The sequence below is a fragment of the Pterocles gutturalis genome, unplaced genomic scaffold (genome assembly GCF_000699245.1).
Source record: "Pterocles gutturalis isolate BGI_N339 unplaced genomic scaffold, ASM69924v1 scaffold38927, whole genome shotgun sequence".
Lineage (NCBI taxonomy): Eukaryota > Metazoa > Chordata > Aves > Pterocliformes > Pteroclidae > Pterocles > Pterocles gutturalis.
The window spans coordinates 1-12,045 of record NW_010116798.1 but is presented as its reverse complement, the minus strand read 5'-3'; the positions used below and the strand labels follow the sequence as shown (position 1 = coordinate 12,045).

The 12,045-nt window shown below is 47.7% G+C and overlaps 1 protein-coding gene across 1 annotated transcript; it reads right to left on the bottom strand.

Moving 5' to 3' along the window:
- Positions 1–2,093: 2,093 nt before the first annotated feature.
- Positions 2,094–11,302, bottom strand: SLC25A47 (solute carrier family 25, member 47). Its single transcript, XM_010075613.1, has 6 exons — positions 11,275–11,302; positions 5,362–5,405; positions 5,009–5,080; positions 4,558–4,740; positions 3,198–3,471; positions 2,094–2,380 (listed from the first exon to the last, which is right to left on the bottom strand). The coding sequence occupies exons 1-6, from the start codon at positions 11,300–11,302 to the stop codon at positions 2,094–2,096; spliced, it is 888 nt and encodes a 295-aa protein (XP_010073915.1).
- Between the last annotated feature and the right edge of the window lie 743 nt (positions 11,303–12,045).

Sequence of the window (12,045 nt, the reverse complement as noted above, 5' to 3'; positions counted from 1 at the left end):
TGCTGCTTTATTTCAAACCTTGGGCTGACCATGGATCAACACTGCCTAACAATAAATGGTTGCTGAGTCTGATTTGCAGGCGTTTTCTTACTGTCTCTGTTCAGAGGATGTAATGTCTGAGAACAAGGTTGGCTGGGAGTAACACAGCATAAAGTTTGAGTTTGATTCCAGAAAACATACAGACAGAGCTGGGATAAACCACTACCCCTCTGGGACAGCACTTGGTCAAATGCGTCCCTTGTAGAAAGAGGGTAGTAGAATTAAGAACCATGTTAAGAGGAATTCCAAATCTTCAGGACTTAATTAAATCTGTTATAAGGACTTTCTGATTAAAAAAGTTTAGTGCTGATGCCTCAAGATGTAACAGGAGGTGGTAGGTTTCTCAGGCCATAAACACTTTGGGAGAGAATTGGGTTCAGCGTTGGGTCTTTCATTTCACTCCTCTTTAAGGTGACATACTCTGCAACTGCGTCTGGTCTCCTAAGACTGTTTTTAGATGAGCTGCAAGAGCTGGATGGACTCTTGAGAGAAATAATTATGATAGTTGTTTGATAGCATGGCTGTGAACATGTTTAAAAAGCTAGTTGAAGGCTTAGATTTCAGGAGGACAGTTCTGGAGCTTTTTACTGGTCACTCTCTGAAGTGGAGATGGTCCCCTTTATTCTTTTCTAGTAGCACCTGAAATTTTTAAACTTGTCCTTCTAATACAAGATCCCTTTCTTATATGTCCAGCATAGCTGACAAATTGTGTCTCCTGCAAAATTACTGCCAGTGTCATCAAGGCCATGCTATCAACTGGTAAAAGCGGCTGTGGACCCGTAAGGACATCAACCCTGAATGCGAGAAATCCTTTAAAAATATTTCCCTCCAAAAAAGCGCACTTTCAACAGAATGTGATGGGGGCTGGCTCCAGTCCGCTCCAGATGTCATCATCCAGGGATTAAAATGGAGACAGAAAGCATTTATGCTGCTCTTGAGGTGGGATGAGCAAATTAAAGTATTTCTGGTTTTAGGGACTTTCCTTCTGAAGCAAGTGTGGGTGTTGGGTTTTTTTTAACTGATATTGATGAAACTTTATACCTTTGTGAAAAGAAATAGTTGTAACAAAATTCTATCAAAATGTACCTTTAACCAAAAAAAAAAAAAAAAACCACAACATTGACTGCTCCTAGCACTGTAGTTTAAAGTGAGAATGCACATTTTAAGAGTTGTAAATCTGAATTATACCCTGCAACATTGCAATTCTCCTGTAACTTGCCTAACCCTGGTAGTGCACAGATTTTATGGCAGCCTTTCCTTTGAGAAGCAGAGAGGTTTTGCTTCTATTCCTACCCTCCTGCCAGGATGAGAACAGATTGCCTCCCAAGCTGTGCCAAGCTCTGCAGAGCTACCGTGCCTCCGGGAGGGGACTGATGCTCAGGGCTCAGGGCTGCACAGGGAGCAAATCACATGGCTTATGGGAACCCCGCCTGGTTTCACGTTCAAAGAGGCCATTAGCGTGATTATGTAAACACACCGTGTCTGCCACTCATTAAATAATGACAGGAAAAAGCAAGGAGATTCATATTTCAGCTGCTCCCAAAGGGATGTAATTGTAGAGTACTTTGGGAAAATTACAGCTGGGAAGGAAAAGTGGCAGCCTGAAGCACAACTACGTAAGTTACTCAATGAATGCAATACAGGCAGTGCATGTAAACAGCACACACTGCGTAGTGTTAAATTTTACACAAACTCCTCCCAGCTTTTGCCTTGGTCATGAAGATCATTTTCTGTGCCAGTAGAAACCAAAATCTCTGCTCAGACTAGCAGCTTTTTAGAACATAAACATTTGCAAATATTTCAAGGGCCAAAGCAATGGCTACAGTCTAAATACATGAACAAGATAAAAGGGAGGTTGTATATAAATCCAAGGCTCCCTGATGAGTTTGTAATCCTATAAGAACAAAACAAAGCCATCAGTCATCCAGCTTTGTGCTGAAATGTCCGTGCTTCTTATGCTGTCCATCAAAGGAGACGGCATTCAGCAGTTGTTTGTGAATGTTGTTACAAAAAACAACCTAAACAAACTACACCTCTGAACAGAGTGGGACAAGCTATTTTTTGTTTGTATAATGATCTGTAAATCTCAGTACAGCTTCATACGTTACAAACACCACCATGTTCACAGGAAAGGCACGAATGCAGTTCAAACCCAGTCCTTTGAAAAGCACTTTTGCACCCTCCTTTCTCACACTTTCCCTAGCACAGTGGATGAGGCCTTTGTACTTGTGCTGGTCTGATTCATCTGTTTGCATCCGTGATTTGAGGACATCCAGGGGAGTAGCTAATCCCCAGGCCAGGACTCCAGCAAAACCACCAGAAAGCAGCACAACGAGGAAACCTGCAGGAGTGAAGGGAGGAGCAGTTAACTTCAACCTTGCACTGATACGGCTACAAGCATCTCAGATTTGTTAGCTTGATTAATTTTCACGTTTTTCAGCAGTTATTTTTTCCAGTTCTTGCAGCTGTGTGTTTCCAGTGATCTCACACAAACGGTGTGACCTCTCAATTTCACAGTATCCTCATTTTTGCATATATCAGACCAACTCATGCAAAGGCAGCATCTATTTTAACACCACATGAACTGGATGTGATGCAGCCTGAGAGCACTCACACCCTCTTCAGCTGGGTCTGCTTTATTTTTATAATTTTATAATGCTCTTTGCTTAATGTCACCTACTGGATCTTTTCTCAAAAGGGACAGTTGGTTTTTTGAGCCAAATCACAACCAGGAAACTTAAGTGTCTTAATGTGTCTTTTGTGTTTTAAGTGTCTTATGTCTGCATCTGCACTTTATTTTCAGACTCTGGACTGACCCTGATCCATGCTCCATGATGGCTCCTGGGAGGTTTGTCCATGTTTCATTTCTAGTTACATATCCTATTTCTGCAGTAAGAGGATTTCATGCCTGCGTACTAGGCACTAGAGCGTGCTGTAAGCACCCCTCTGCAGGGAGAGGAGTAGCTGCTGGGGGACGAGGTCGTGCCGGCGAAGCCCTCACTCGCAGCTGCTGGCACACAGCAACCCCACACGAGGACCAGAGCTGGGTGAGGTTTTATAGGTACTGGGTGATGTTTGCTGAGAGCCTGATTTCCCTCTTAGTGTGGCACTAAATAAGCTGTTCTTGCAGGTGATGCCAGATGCTTTCCAAGCCCTACCTGGTTTATTTTTCCCGGCTGGTGTGAGCCAGTCGCACAGGGCAGAATAGGTAAGGAAAAATACTGCAGAAGATGAGCAATCCCTGCACAGTAATGCAGAACAGCCCTTGTAGAGACCTCCAAAACCTTCCTCCTTGGCGATCACCTTCAGGCAGTGCAGAGATCCTCGGTACTTTGGCTTGGAAACAAGGTGGGGAGACGCGACGGAAGGATGTGGGTTCCTCTGAGTCTGCATGCGAACTTTAGCCACTTCACTGGGGGTCATCAATACAACCTGTAACATCAGAAGATGGCATTTTAAGCCTTCGCATTTAAATAGTATTTTGATCCTCCTCCTGCAAATTCCATGTCTCACACCTTTTCAGGCAATAATATGGCCTGAAGCCAGCAAGTTCCAGCCTCCTCCCCTCTGCCTGTGCTAAATCCCACCCAGCAGCAGCAGGACAGAGGTGTGAGCTGCACCATGCAGAGTGGAAGGTGAGGCAGAAATCAACAGGGGATATTAAATACTTGTAACAGCTTATTAAACCAGATAGGCATGGAAAGGGGATGTCCTCAGCTAGAGGGTAGCATACATCAAGTCTCTTGTATGTATCCATATTTGGAACCAAGGCCATAAAGACTTTAACAAAATTAACCTGTGTTAAGTAGAGTCATTGCTGGCTAGGAAACACCTATAAACCCGACCATCTGGACTGCTCTGTAAGAGGATTGCCTGTGACTGGTCGGTGACGCATTTCTGCCCAGCACACCATCAGGGAGCTGGGGTAACCTCTGCCATGTTCACACTCACAGAAATCCATCTCCTTACGGGAAACTGCTCCTGGATTCAGCCTCACCTCCCTGTCCTGGGATGGTGCACATTTGCCAGGCAGCATCACTTGTCAGTGATGCCCTGTTGAATTTTGCACCCTGACAAGGACACGCCATGTACTGCCCAATTCTACAGCAACACCATGCCAGGCTCGTGCAGCCACAGTCAGTGTGCTGGCCGGTGCTTTAACACATCGAGCTACATCTGTCTTACGTAAACATACCCTCAGAGACACTTAGAAAGTTTGCTGCCTGGCTTCTTTTTCTTCCTTTTTCCGCATTTGCTGCCAAGGTCCATGTCATTCTTAATAGCATGTTCTTAAGTATTTTGGCACTCTAAACCAAATCCAGCACCAGCCCCCGGCAGGACACAGCCATGCCGTGGAGCCGACCAGTGAGGAGGTGACCCCCTGCGAAAACAAAGCCACCGGACTTGCTGCCGGCTCCCCTGTGGCCTCCTGGACAGAAAACATTCCCTGCTTTTCCAGACTCTTGTGTTTGTGAACAAGATCCCTTGTTGTGCTTTCCCTTTCGGCTGTTTACCTACCCGGGCAGCGCCGGCAGCGCCTCCAGCGAGGGAAACATCCAGCTTGGACGGCTTTGCGTCCGCAGCCCCGTATCGCAGCTTGCAAATGGTGCAAAGGAAGTTTTTGTATGCGCCAAATGAAACAGAAGAAATCACCGATACTGAGAGGACTGATGCAGACATACCTTTGTAAAATCCCCAAACCTAGTTGGAAACAGAGGAAAAGGAACACTTTTACGAGGGAGTAGCATGGGAAAGCATCTGCTTAAAGACACTGGCCATACGTTGCTGAGACAAAACTTGCTCCCATCTTACAGCTCATCAACAAAGCTAAATTTCATCCTGACCCTTCTCTTAACAAATGGGTGTATGTAACTGCCGCCTGTCCTCCCCAAACTGACAAAGGTGGCTCTGCTTCTCTGACACAAGGCATCCATAACTGGGATCAGCAATTCTGATGACAGGTACCTACTTTTTCTGTCCTGTATGTTTCCTGAATGCAATGCCAAATCCCATTGTAACGCCTCTCAGTCTGAATTCTCACCTAGGAATACAGGGACAACTTTAAAATGCAGGCATCAGATTAAAAACAAAATCAACAAATGCCACAGCAGCAAACTGGTTAATTAGCCATAAAATAGTACCCCCAAATAATTTACTTTTTTCTTTTAAGGTAAAAACAACACAACCAAATAAAGTGAAATATGTTGATGTAACAAAGATGAAAGCATTATCATGGGACTAGTTTTCTAAAAAGGGAGGGAAAAACTAAAAGGGCCTGTTTGTTTTCAGTCTGTAGTTAAGAAATAAAGCTTCAACAGGTACCTTCACTGTGTCCAGCGGATAACCCACTGCTGTGCTTAGACCACCTGAAACAGAGAGCATATTGCAGATGGTTAACAGTGCACGGCGCAGCAGACTGCTTTCCCCCATCGTAGGAAGTCATTAGGGGAACAGCAGAGAAATGCAGCTTCAGAGTCCTGCCGTGCTTGGCACCAGACCTCTCTCAAGCCCCAGCAATGACGTTTGAGCCAAGAATGACAGAGCAAAATGTGCAGTTTTCTCTGTGTGACCAAGGCACACTCAGAGGAGGAATCCAGGCATCCCAGGAAAATTATTGGGAGGAATAACACCATGGTGCAAGCTGGGACTATGGGAAACAGAGAAAGCACTGCTGCAGGAAGGTTGAAGGAATGACTTGTATGATATGGGCCTGCTTTCATTCCCCCTCTCAGCTTAGGCAGTAAAGCATCTTTGACTGTGGCCAAGCACCCTCAGAGCATCCCCACTCACACAACAGGGTCTCTGGAGCAATGCTGGTTTTCCATGCTTGACTCGGAAACATTAAGGAATAAAAGCAGCAGTCACAAGGACATTTATAAAACAGGGGTGGTCCTCATGCATTACAGGTTCTCAGCAATCTGTCTTGAAGACAGGAGAGGTACTTCTGCTGCCTCCTGCACACCAGAGACAGGACATGTCCTGGCTGAAGCTTACAAAGCACATCTAGAGCCCTGGGTTAGGAATTCATTGGGCATTAGGGTCCATGGAACCATGCTGGACTAAGCCTCTGAAGTGCATCTCCTATGTGAACCAGAGACTGCTGCAAAAGCAGAGCAAGGAGCAAAAGCAAAGGTAGTTTGGAGCTCTGACAGGCTGGTGTGACACTGGGGCACAGCACAACCGGTGGTGCTGCTCCGCAGTGGGACCACCCACCCGCGGCCGCCCAGGGCTCAGCAGGATTAAGTGGCAGCGAGGGATTAGCGATGGGCATGCACAAAGCCACGTGCTCCGCAGCACGCCCCACATGCCAGCTGACCACGACTCAGGGTGCTGGGGGGTTTGTCAATCCTCTGTCAACACCCAGGCTAATTTCGAGACCTTAATATAGCTGCTGGAGTGGGGAATGCATTAATCCTATGAGACAAAGTTATTGCCTTAGTGGCAGATAAGGAGAATGAAAGAACCCCGACATGGGCTTCTCTTGGTCACAGCAACAGACAGATCAGCCACCGTCCCTGCCTTTATCTCCAGTGCATTTCTCAGCTCTAATCCAAATGCATTTGCTGGCCAATACAACAGATGATAAAAGGGCTGACTAGCTAACTTCTTCCCCTTACACCAACTGCCAAGTCATCTGAGAGGAAATCAGGCCGGAGGATGACGGAGCTTTAGTTTATTTGTGAGTTTATTTAGCCAGAGATCAAGTTACAGAAGTGCTGGATGAGCCCTTCAGGGAGCTGGGCAGTCAGAGTAGGTCTGGTGGAAACTGCCTCTCTCGGAGTCCTTCTAAAAGAAAAAAAAAAAAAAAAAAAAGAGAGAGAGAGAGATACTTAAAAATGTGTTAATCACTGTGAGCACTTCACTAAGCATGTTCATCTGCGGTTACATGGCTGCTTGGGAATTCTGGAAAGCTGCATTACATTTTGGAAAAGAGCAGCAGCTGCTGGTGGTGTGAGTCACCAGGAAACAATCCCGAGGCGCATTACTCAGAAGAAAACAACGAACAGCATCTTGCTTGAAGAAAAATGAAGTTTGTGCTGCAAAAATCTCTATCAAATCTGCCACCAGATAAATAGCAATGAAGAGCAAAAATGGGCCAAGAAGCCACCTTACGTATTTCAAAACCAAAATGAGATCAGGTTGGAAGAGAGACAGCCAGGGGAACACACTGGCACAGTAATACAGCTCGAAGGAGCAATGCCTCTGGTCTGAACAGAGAGTGACAACACACAATGTCACCCAGGGTCACCTGCACTGTCACAGATTCCCAGCCACCAGCCAGAGGCAGACTGCAAACACAGACCCCGCCAGCCAGGGAAGAGCAGTGTCAGTGTGACTGTGCTGACCTCAGAGGTGCTGTCCCCTGGCCCAAGAACCCTTCCTAGCCAGGAGGCTCTGGCATCGCATCGTTTTCAGACTTCCTGAACTTTAGAGGCAGCGGATGTGGGCTGATCCCACACTGGTGATATGGAGACACCATGTGCCTTACACAGCTAAGCCATGGCTTGCTCCACCAGCTCAGGAAGGTAGAAGCCTTGTCTTGTGCACGTCAGGTGCCAAGGCTGAACTGGGTCAGTGTTCAACAAGTGTCCTCCCTTCCAGAGAGATTACCCTGTTCACACATTAAGATGCAGAGACAGCAGTAACATAGACGAAATAAAGCAGGTTTGCCCCAAACCAGCCTATTTCCCATTGCTTCTCAGTCCTAAAGGCTCCTGCTCACATTGGGTCCAGCAAGGACCAAACATCTCCACTTGGGAGGAGACCATAAGGGTAAATTTTTCACTGCTCCTACCCTAAACCTCCGAACAACTACAGCCTGCAACAAACTGCACTCCTTAAGAGCCAAGGCACTCTGAGCAGTTAAGTTGTCAGAGCTGAGGAGCTCAGCCAAGTCCATCAAAGGCTGAGAAAGAAGGGCTCTGCACAATGTCACACAATATAAATAGCCTGGGACAAAGATAGCATGACCCCCACATGCCCTCTTTGCACAGCAGTATCAAACAAGGCCAGCAATGTATAGCATGCATACAGGAGAGGGATCCTGTGGGGCTCCTGCTGAGTAACGCTGCACCAGCTGTGACAGAAATAAATGGCAAAACCAGGTGAATGATCTTCGCTGGGTTGTAGTGAGCCATTTTTTATGCCTACTTTATCTGACACGTTCTCAGGTATCGCGCAGAGGTTGCGGCATCCTGTGCACACAGACACAGTGCAAAGACAAAACTGGATTACTCACAGTCTCTTCACAAGTCAGGCCACTTTGACCAGGCAATTCAAATAAGGAGGATGCTGGCAGGGTGGCCACTGCAATGGAAATCAGCAGAGAGCAAGCGGCAGTCATATGGAGCCCGCCAGGCTGCTGCAAACCCCTGTCTGAGAGAGCCAGAGAGAAGCAGGGATCATGGCCCAGCCCCTGGATGGCTAGACAGCAACTTCCAAAAACCTTTACTTTGTGAAGAGCTGGGAACATAAAAAGTGCCCCGTACCCTAAGCAAGCTGCAGTTCATCCAGTAGCGTGAACCTGGCAGTGGCCAGCAAGAGCTGCTTTAGCTGTAAGGACAAGGTGACGGCATGTTCCCTCCGTAGGTGGACTACTTTATCTCTGCTTGGACTGCATGTGACTGGTGTGTAGCCTTGCAGTAAGATGTGGTGAAGCCTGGGCATGCTGCAGACCCTGCTGCTCTACCACCGCTGCAGGGCACTGTTGGGTGACCCTCAGCTTCTCCTTCCCAAATCTCTGTGCCTGGCACAGCAGTCAAGTCATCCCCTAGTCATCAATCGCCCTAATCATCAATACCCATCCCCTGCCATGGCCCAGGTTGCTGGAGTAGCAGGGCTAGAAAATACACGTGGGATCACAGGAAATTTCAAGTTGGAAGAGACCTTGGGAGGTCTCTAGTCCAATCTCCTGCTCGGCTTCATTGGTCAGGAAAGACATCCTTATGGATGAGCTGCTTTCCACAAAATCCAGCCCCATTGACTGGTTATTGAAAGTCTCCACAGTCACCAAGCATGTTTCTTTCAAGTTGTTTCCATCTGGAGTCACAGCAGGTCACTGTTTCCCAGGCTGAAGATGCTGAGCTTGTCCCATGCCCACAGAAGCAATAGCTCAGAGGAGATGCACAGTATTTGTGCAGGTGCCTGAGCCAGGCTGGATCACTGGGATTCAAAAGGGCAGCATCTCTGCTGTTTTCAGAAGTGCTCAAGCCATGTTTTGACCAAAACACTCTGAAAACAGATCAAGGTCACAAGAATGTAATTAACTAAAAGAAACCCTGTTATCTGTGCTGCCTCTTGAGTTGTTTGATGCACTTCAGCTGGGTTTGCAGCCTCCTGGGGAACACAAAAACTGCTTTAGCTCTAATAAGCACAACGAGAACATGGCTCAATGCTGACCCATGAAGTAAGCTCAGCACCAAAACCACCCCAGTTCTCACAGGAAAGCTGTCCCACCCCTGGAAGCTGTCCCATGCTGGGGTAGGACCACGGCCCTGGAGCCCTGAGCAGGTACCCCGCACACATCTCTGTGCAAGCTCCCAGCAGGGAACAGCCTGCCAGAAAACACCCCTGTCTGCCAGTGAAAAGTTGCATTATCCCTCTTAGGAAAGCCTCGAGCTGGACACAGATGACAGGATAGAAAATCTTGCTCTCTGACACCCTGGTGTCAGTAAAGTGTCTTAAAACAAGCAAAGACATTTCTGGCCCCAGCTGGAGCTCTCCAGCCTGCATCCTCCCAGGTTGAGCCCGTTTCCAAGGCACCCATGGGAGAAGCTTGCTGCACAGCTCGGCGGACAGCAAGGCACTACACAAACCATGACCTTGCATGGGAGCAGCTTCAGAAGGCTGAGGTAGATGACCACTTTGAAACTACATTTTCAGCTCTCCACATTCCCTTGCAAAAGAAGTTTATTCTTAAGTGGCTCAACTACAACTGTGCCAACAAAAGCAAAGGAGTCCAAGCAGCAAACACAGCCGTCACTGCCCTGCTGAGCTGAGCCCAGCCATTAACATGACATCACAGAGGATGTTTGGTGAATCCTTCCAGGATGGATGTCCCATTGCCAGCCTCAGCACAGGGCTACCACTTCCACGGGGTACTTTAAAGTCAGCAAGGAAAGGGGAGGAGAAAGGCAAGCTGCCGGAGAGGGACTGGTTATATTCCCCTCTCCCATGAAGGGTCCTTCCCATCCAGAGTCCCCCAGCACCCCAGGAAGGCCAACACCCCAAGCAACAGGCACCTCCAGGGCTGCATGCTGCTGAGATGCCAAACCTTGCCCTGCTTCCACATTCTGGGTGATGAGCAGTAAGAGGCTGCAGGGTAAAACTCATTATGGTCCTTCCCAGGAGATGCACATCTGCACCAAGACCACAGTTTGCTCCTGGTGAAGGAAACTGCCAAATTTCAGGAGATCTCAAAGTGAGAGCTGACATGCAGGCTTGGGCTGGCTCTCTCAGCCATCCATCAGGTTTACCTGGCCTTTCTGGCAGCGGCAACCCGAACGCTTTCGTCTTGGTATTTGATACTCTGCTAAATCTGACAAGATGTCAGAAAATAAATGAGACCACTGGCTACATTTTGTTGTTTAAAACAAAGCTGGGTTTGAGCAGTACATGCTCTAAAAATGTCTACAATTAAATCACACTTTTCTCCTTCTACTTTTTTTATACACAGCTAACCTACTTTCTCCCAGATCAAAGCCTGCTACGTAGCATGCCTGCACTGAAATTACCATCACAGCTGCAAGTACATTTTATCCTTAGATAAAATAAAGGTCATTCATTCAGGCTTTTTCACTGCAAAAAGACATGCCTCTACCCCTCCCGTCTCACAAATTGCATCCTCAGCCCCCCAGAGCCATGACCCTGACAGCCTGGCAGGACCCCCAGGCACCAGACACGTGAGGTTTTGCTGTCTGGGTAATACTAGCCAGCTTGTATCTGCACTCAATGTATTCCGCTTCATCTCTTCCTATCAGAGTTTTGCCCCATCCTGCTGCAATTAGACTGGAGGAGATTGCAAGGCAATGACCTCAGAGGACCAAATTGCAGTGCTGCCTCTCCAGCAGCTCTGTGAACCCGCTCTGATGACATTTTACACTTAATAATGCACTTTTAACAAGCAGTCCCCCATCAAAAAACTCTCAGCTCTGCCCCAGAGACCTGCCCATTAGCCGAACAAGAAGGAAACACAGTGATCTGCTTTCATCAACAAGCACTACTTCATGTATTTACCTCCAATGGCCCCAGCAATGAAATCCATCCAGATTGCGCCTGCTGCCTTAATTACCCTGATTAAGCGTTAAGGAGATAGAAGAAGGGAGGATGCCAGTTTGGTCCTTCCAGAGCCCCGCAGGTCCTTCAGAGACCGTGTGATTTGCAATGAATCACCTTCCTGCTGTCTTCTCTTGCCTCTGGGGATTGTGAGCCTTGTGGATACTTGATGAATTTGTACACGGGAGGCAGAGACGGGAAGCCTGGAGCTGTTCCAAGAACACAGTGAATAAGTAATCCCGTGAAGCCCTGCAACGCTGCACCAGAGCCGCTGTGTCCTGTGCCTTTCTGCTTGGAAAATCACAAGGGGTGGTGCCTTGCAGGGTAATGCTGGCTGTGAAGGGACCATTCCACATTGCACTTATTAACCCCAGAAGACAGCCTTGCACACGTGTTTGCCAGAGCACGCACTTACCCTGTGCCCTGGAGAAGTGGCACAGGTGGCTGTGTATGAGGTGCCTCTTTCCCCTGTCCCAGTCCATCCTTCCTCCTTCTAATGGAGGAGAACCCCTTCCCATCGAGGAAGACTCCTTGTGCTGTTATGAAGGAATTTTCCTTGGCTTTCCTAGCCCACACAGCTGACCCTAAACCTCAACCCAGATCCCCATGGATTATTATGTGCCCATTGTGTATACACGTGGTGAAGCCCAGAAATAAATCTAAACACATACAAAGTGTTTGCTTCCCTTTCAGACCGCAGGGCAGAAACTGGGAGGAGTGGCTGACACACCA

Coding starts and splice junctions, on each gene's coding strand:
- SLC25A47 (XM_010075613.1), bottom strand. CDS start 11,302: ATGGATTTCATTGCTGGGGCCATTGGAG. Junction 5,081..5,361: donor ATCCGCTGGACACAGTGAAG/GTACCTGTTGAA, acceptor CTGTATTCCTAG/GTGAGAATTCAGACTGAGAG. Junction 4,741..5,008: donor AAACATACAGGACAGAAAAA/GTAGGTACCTGT, acceptor GTTTCCAACTAG/GTTTGGGGATTTTACAAAGG.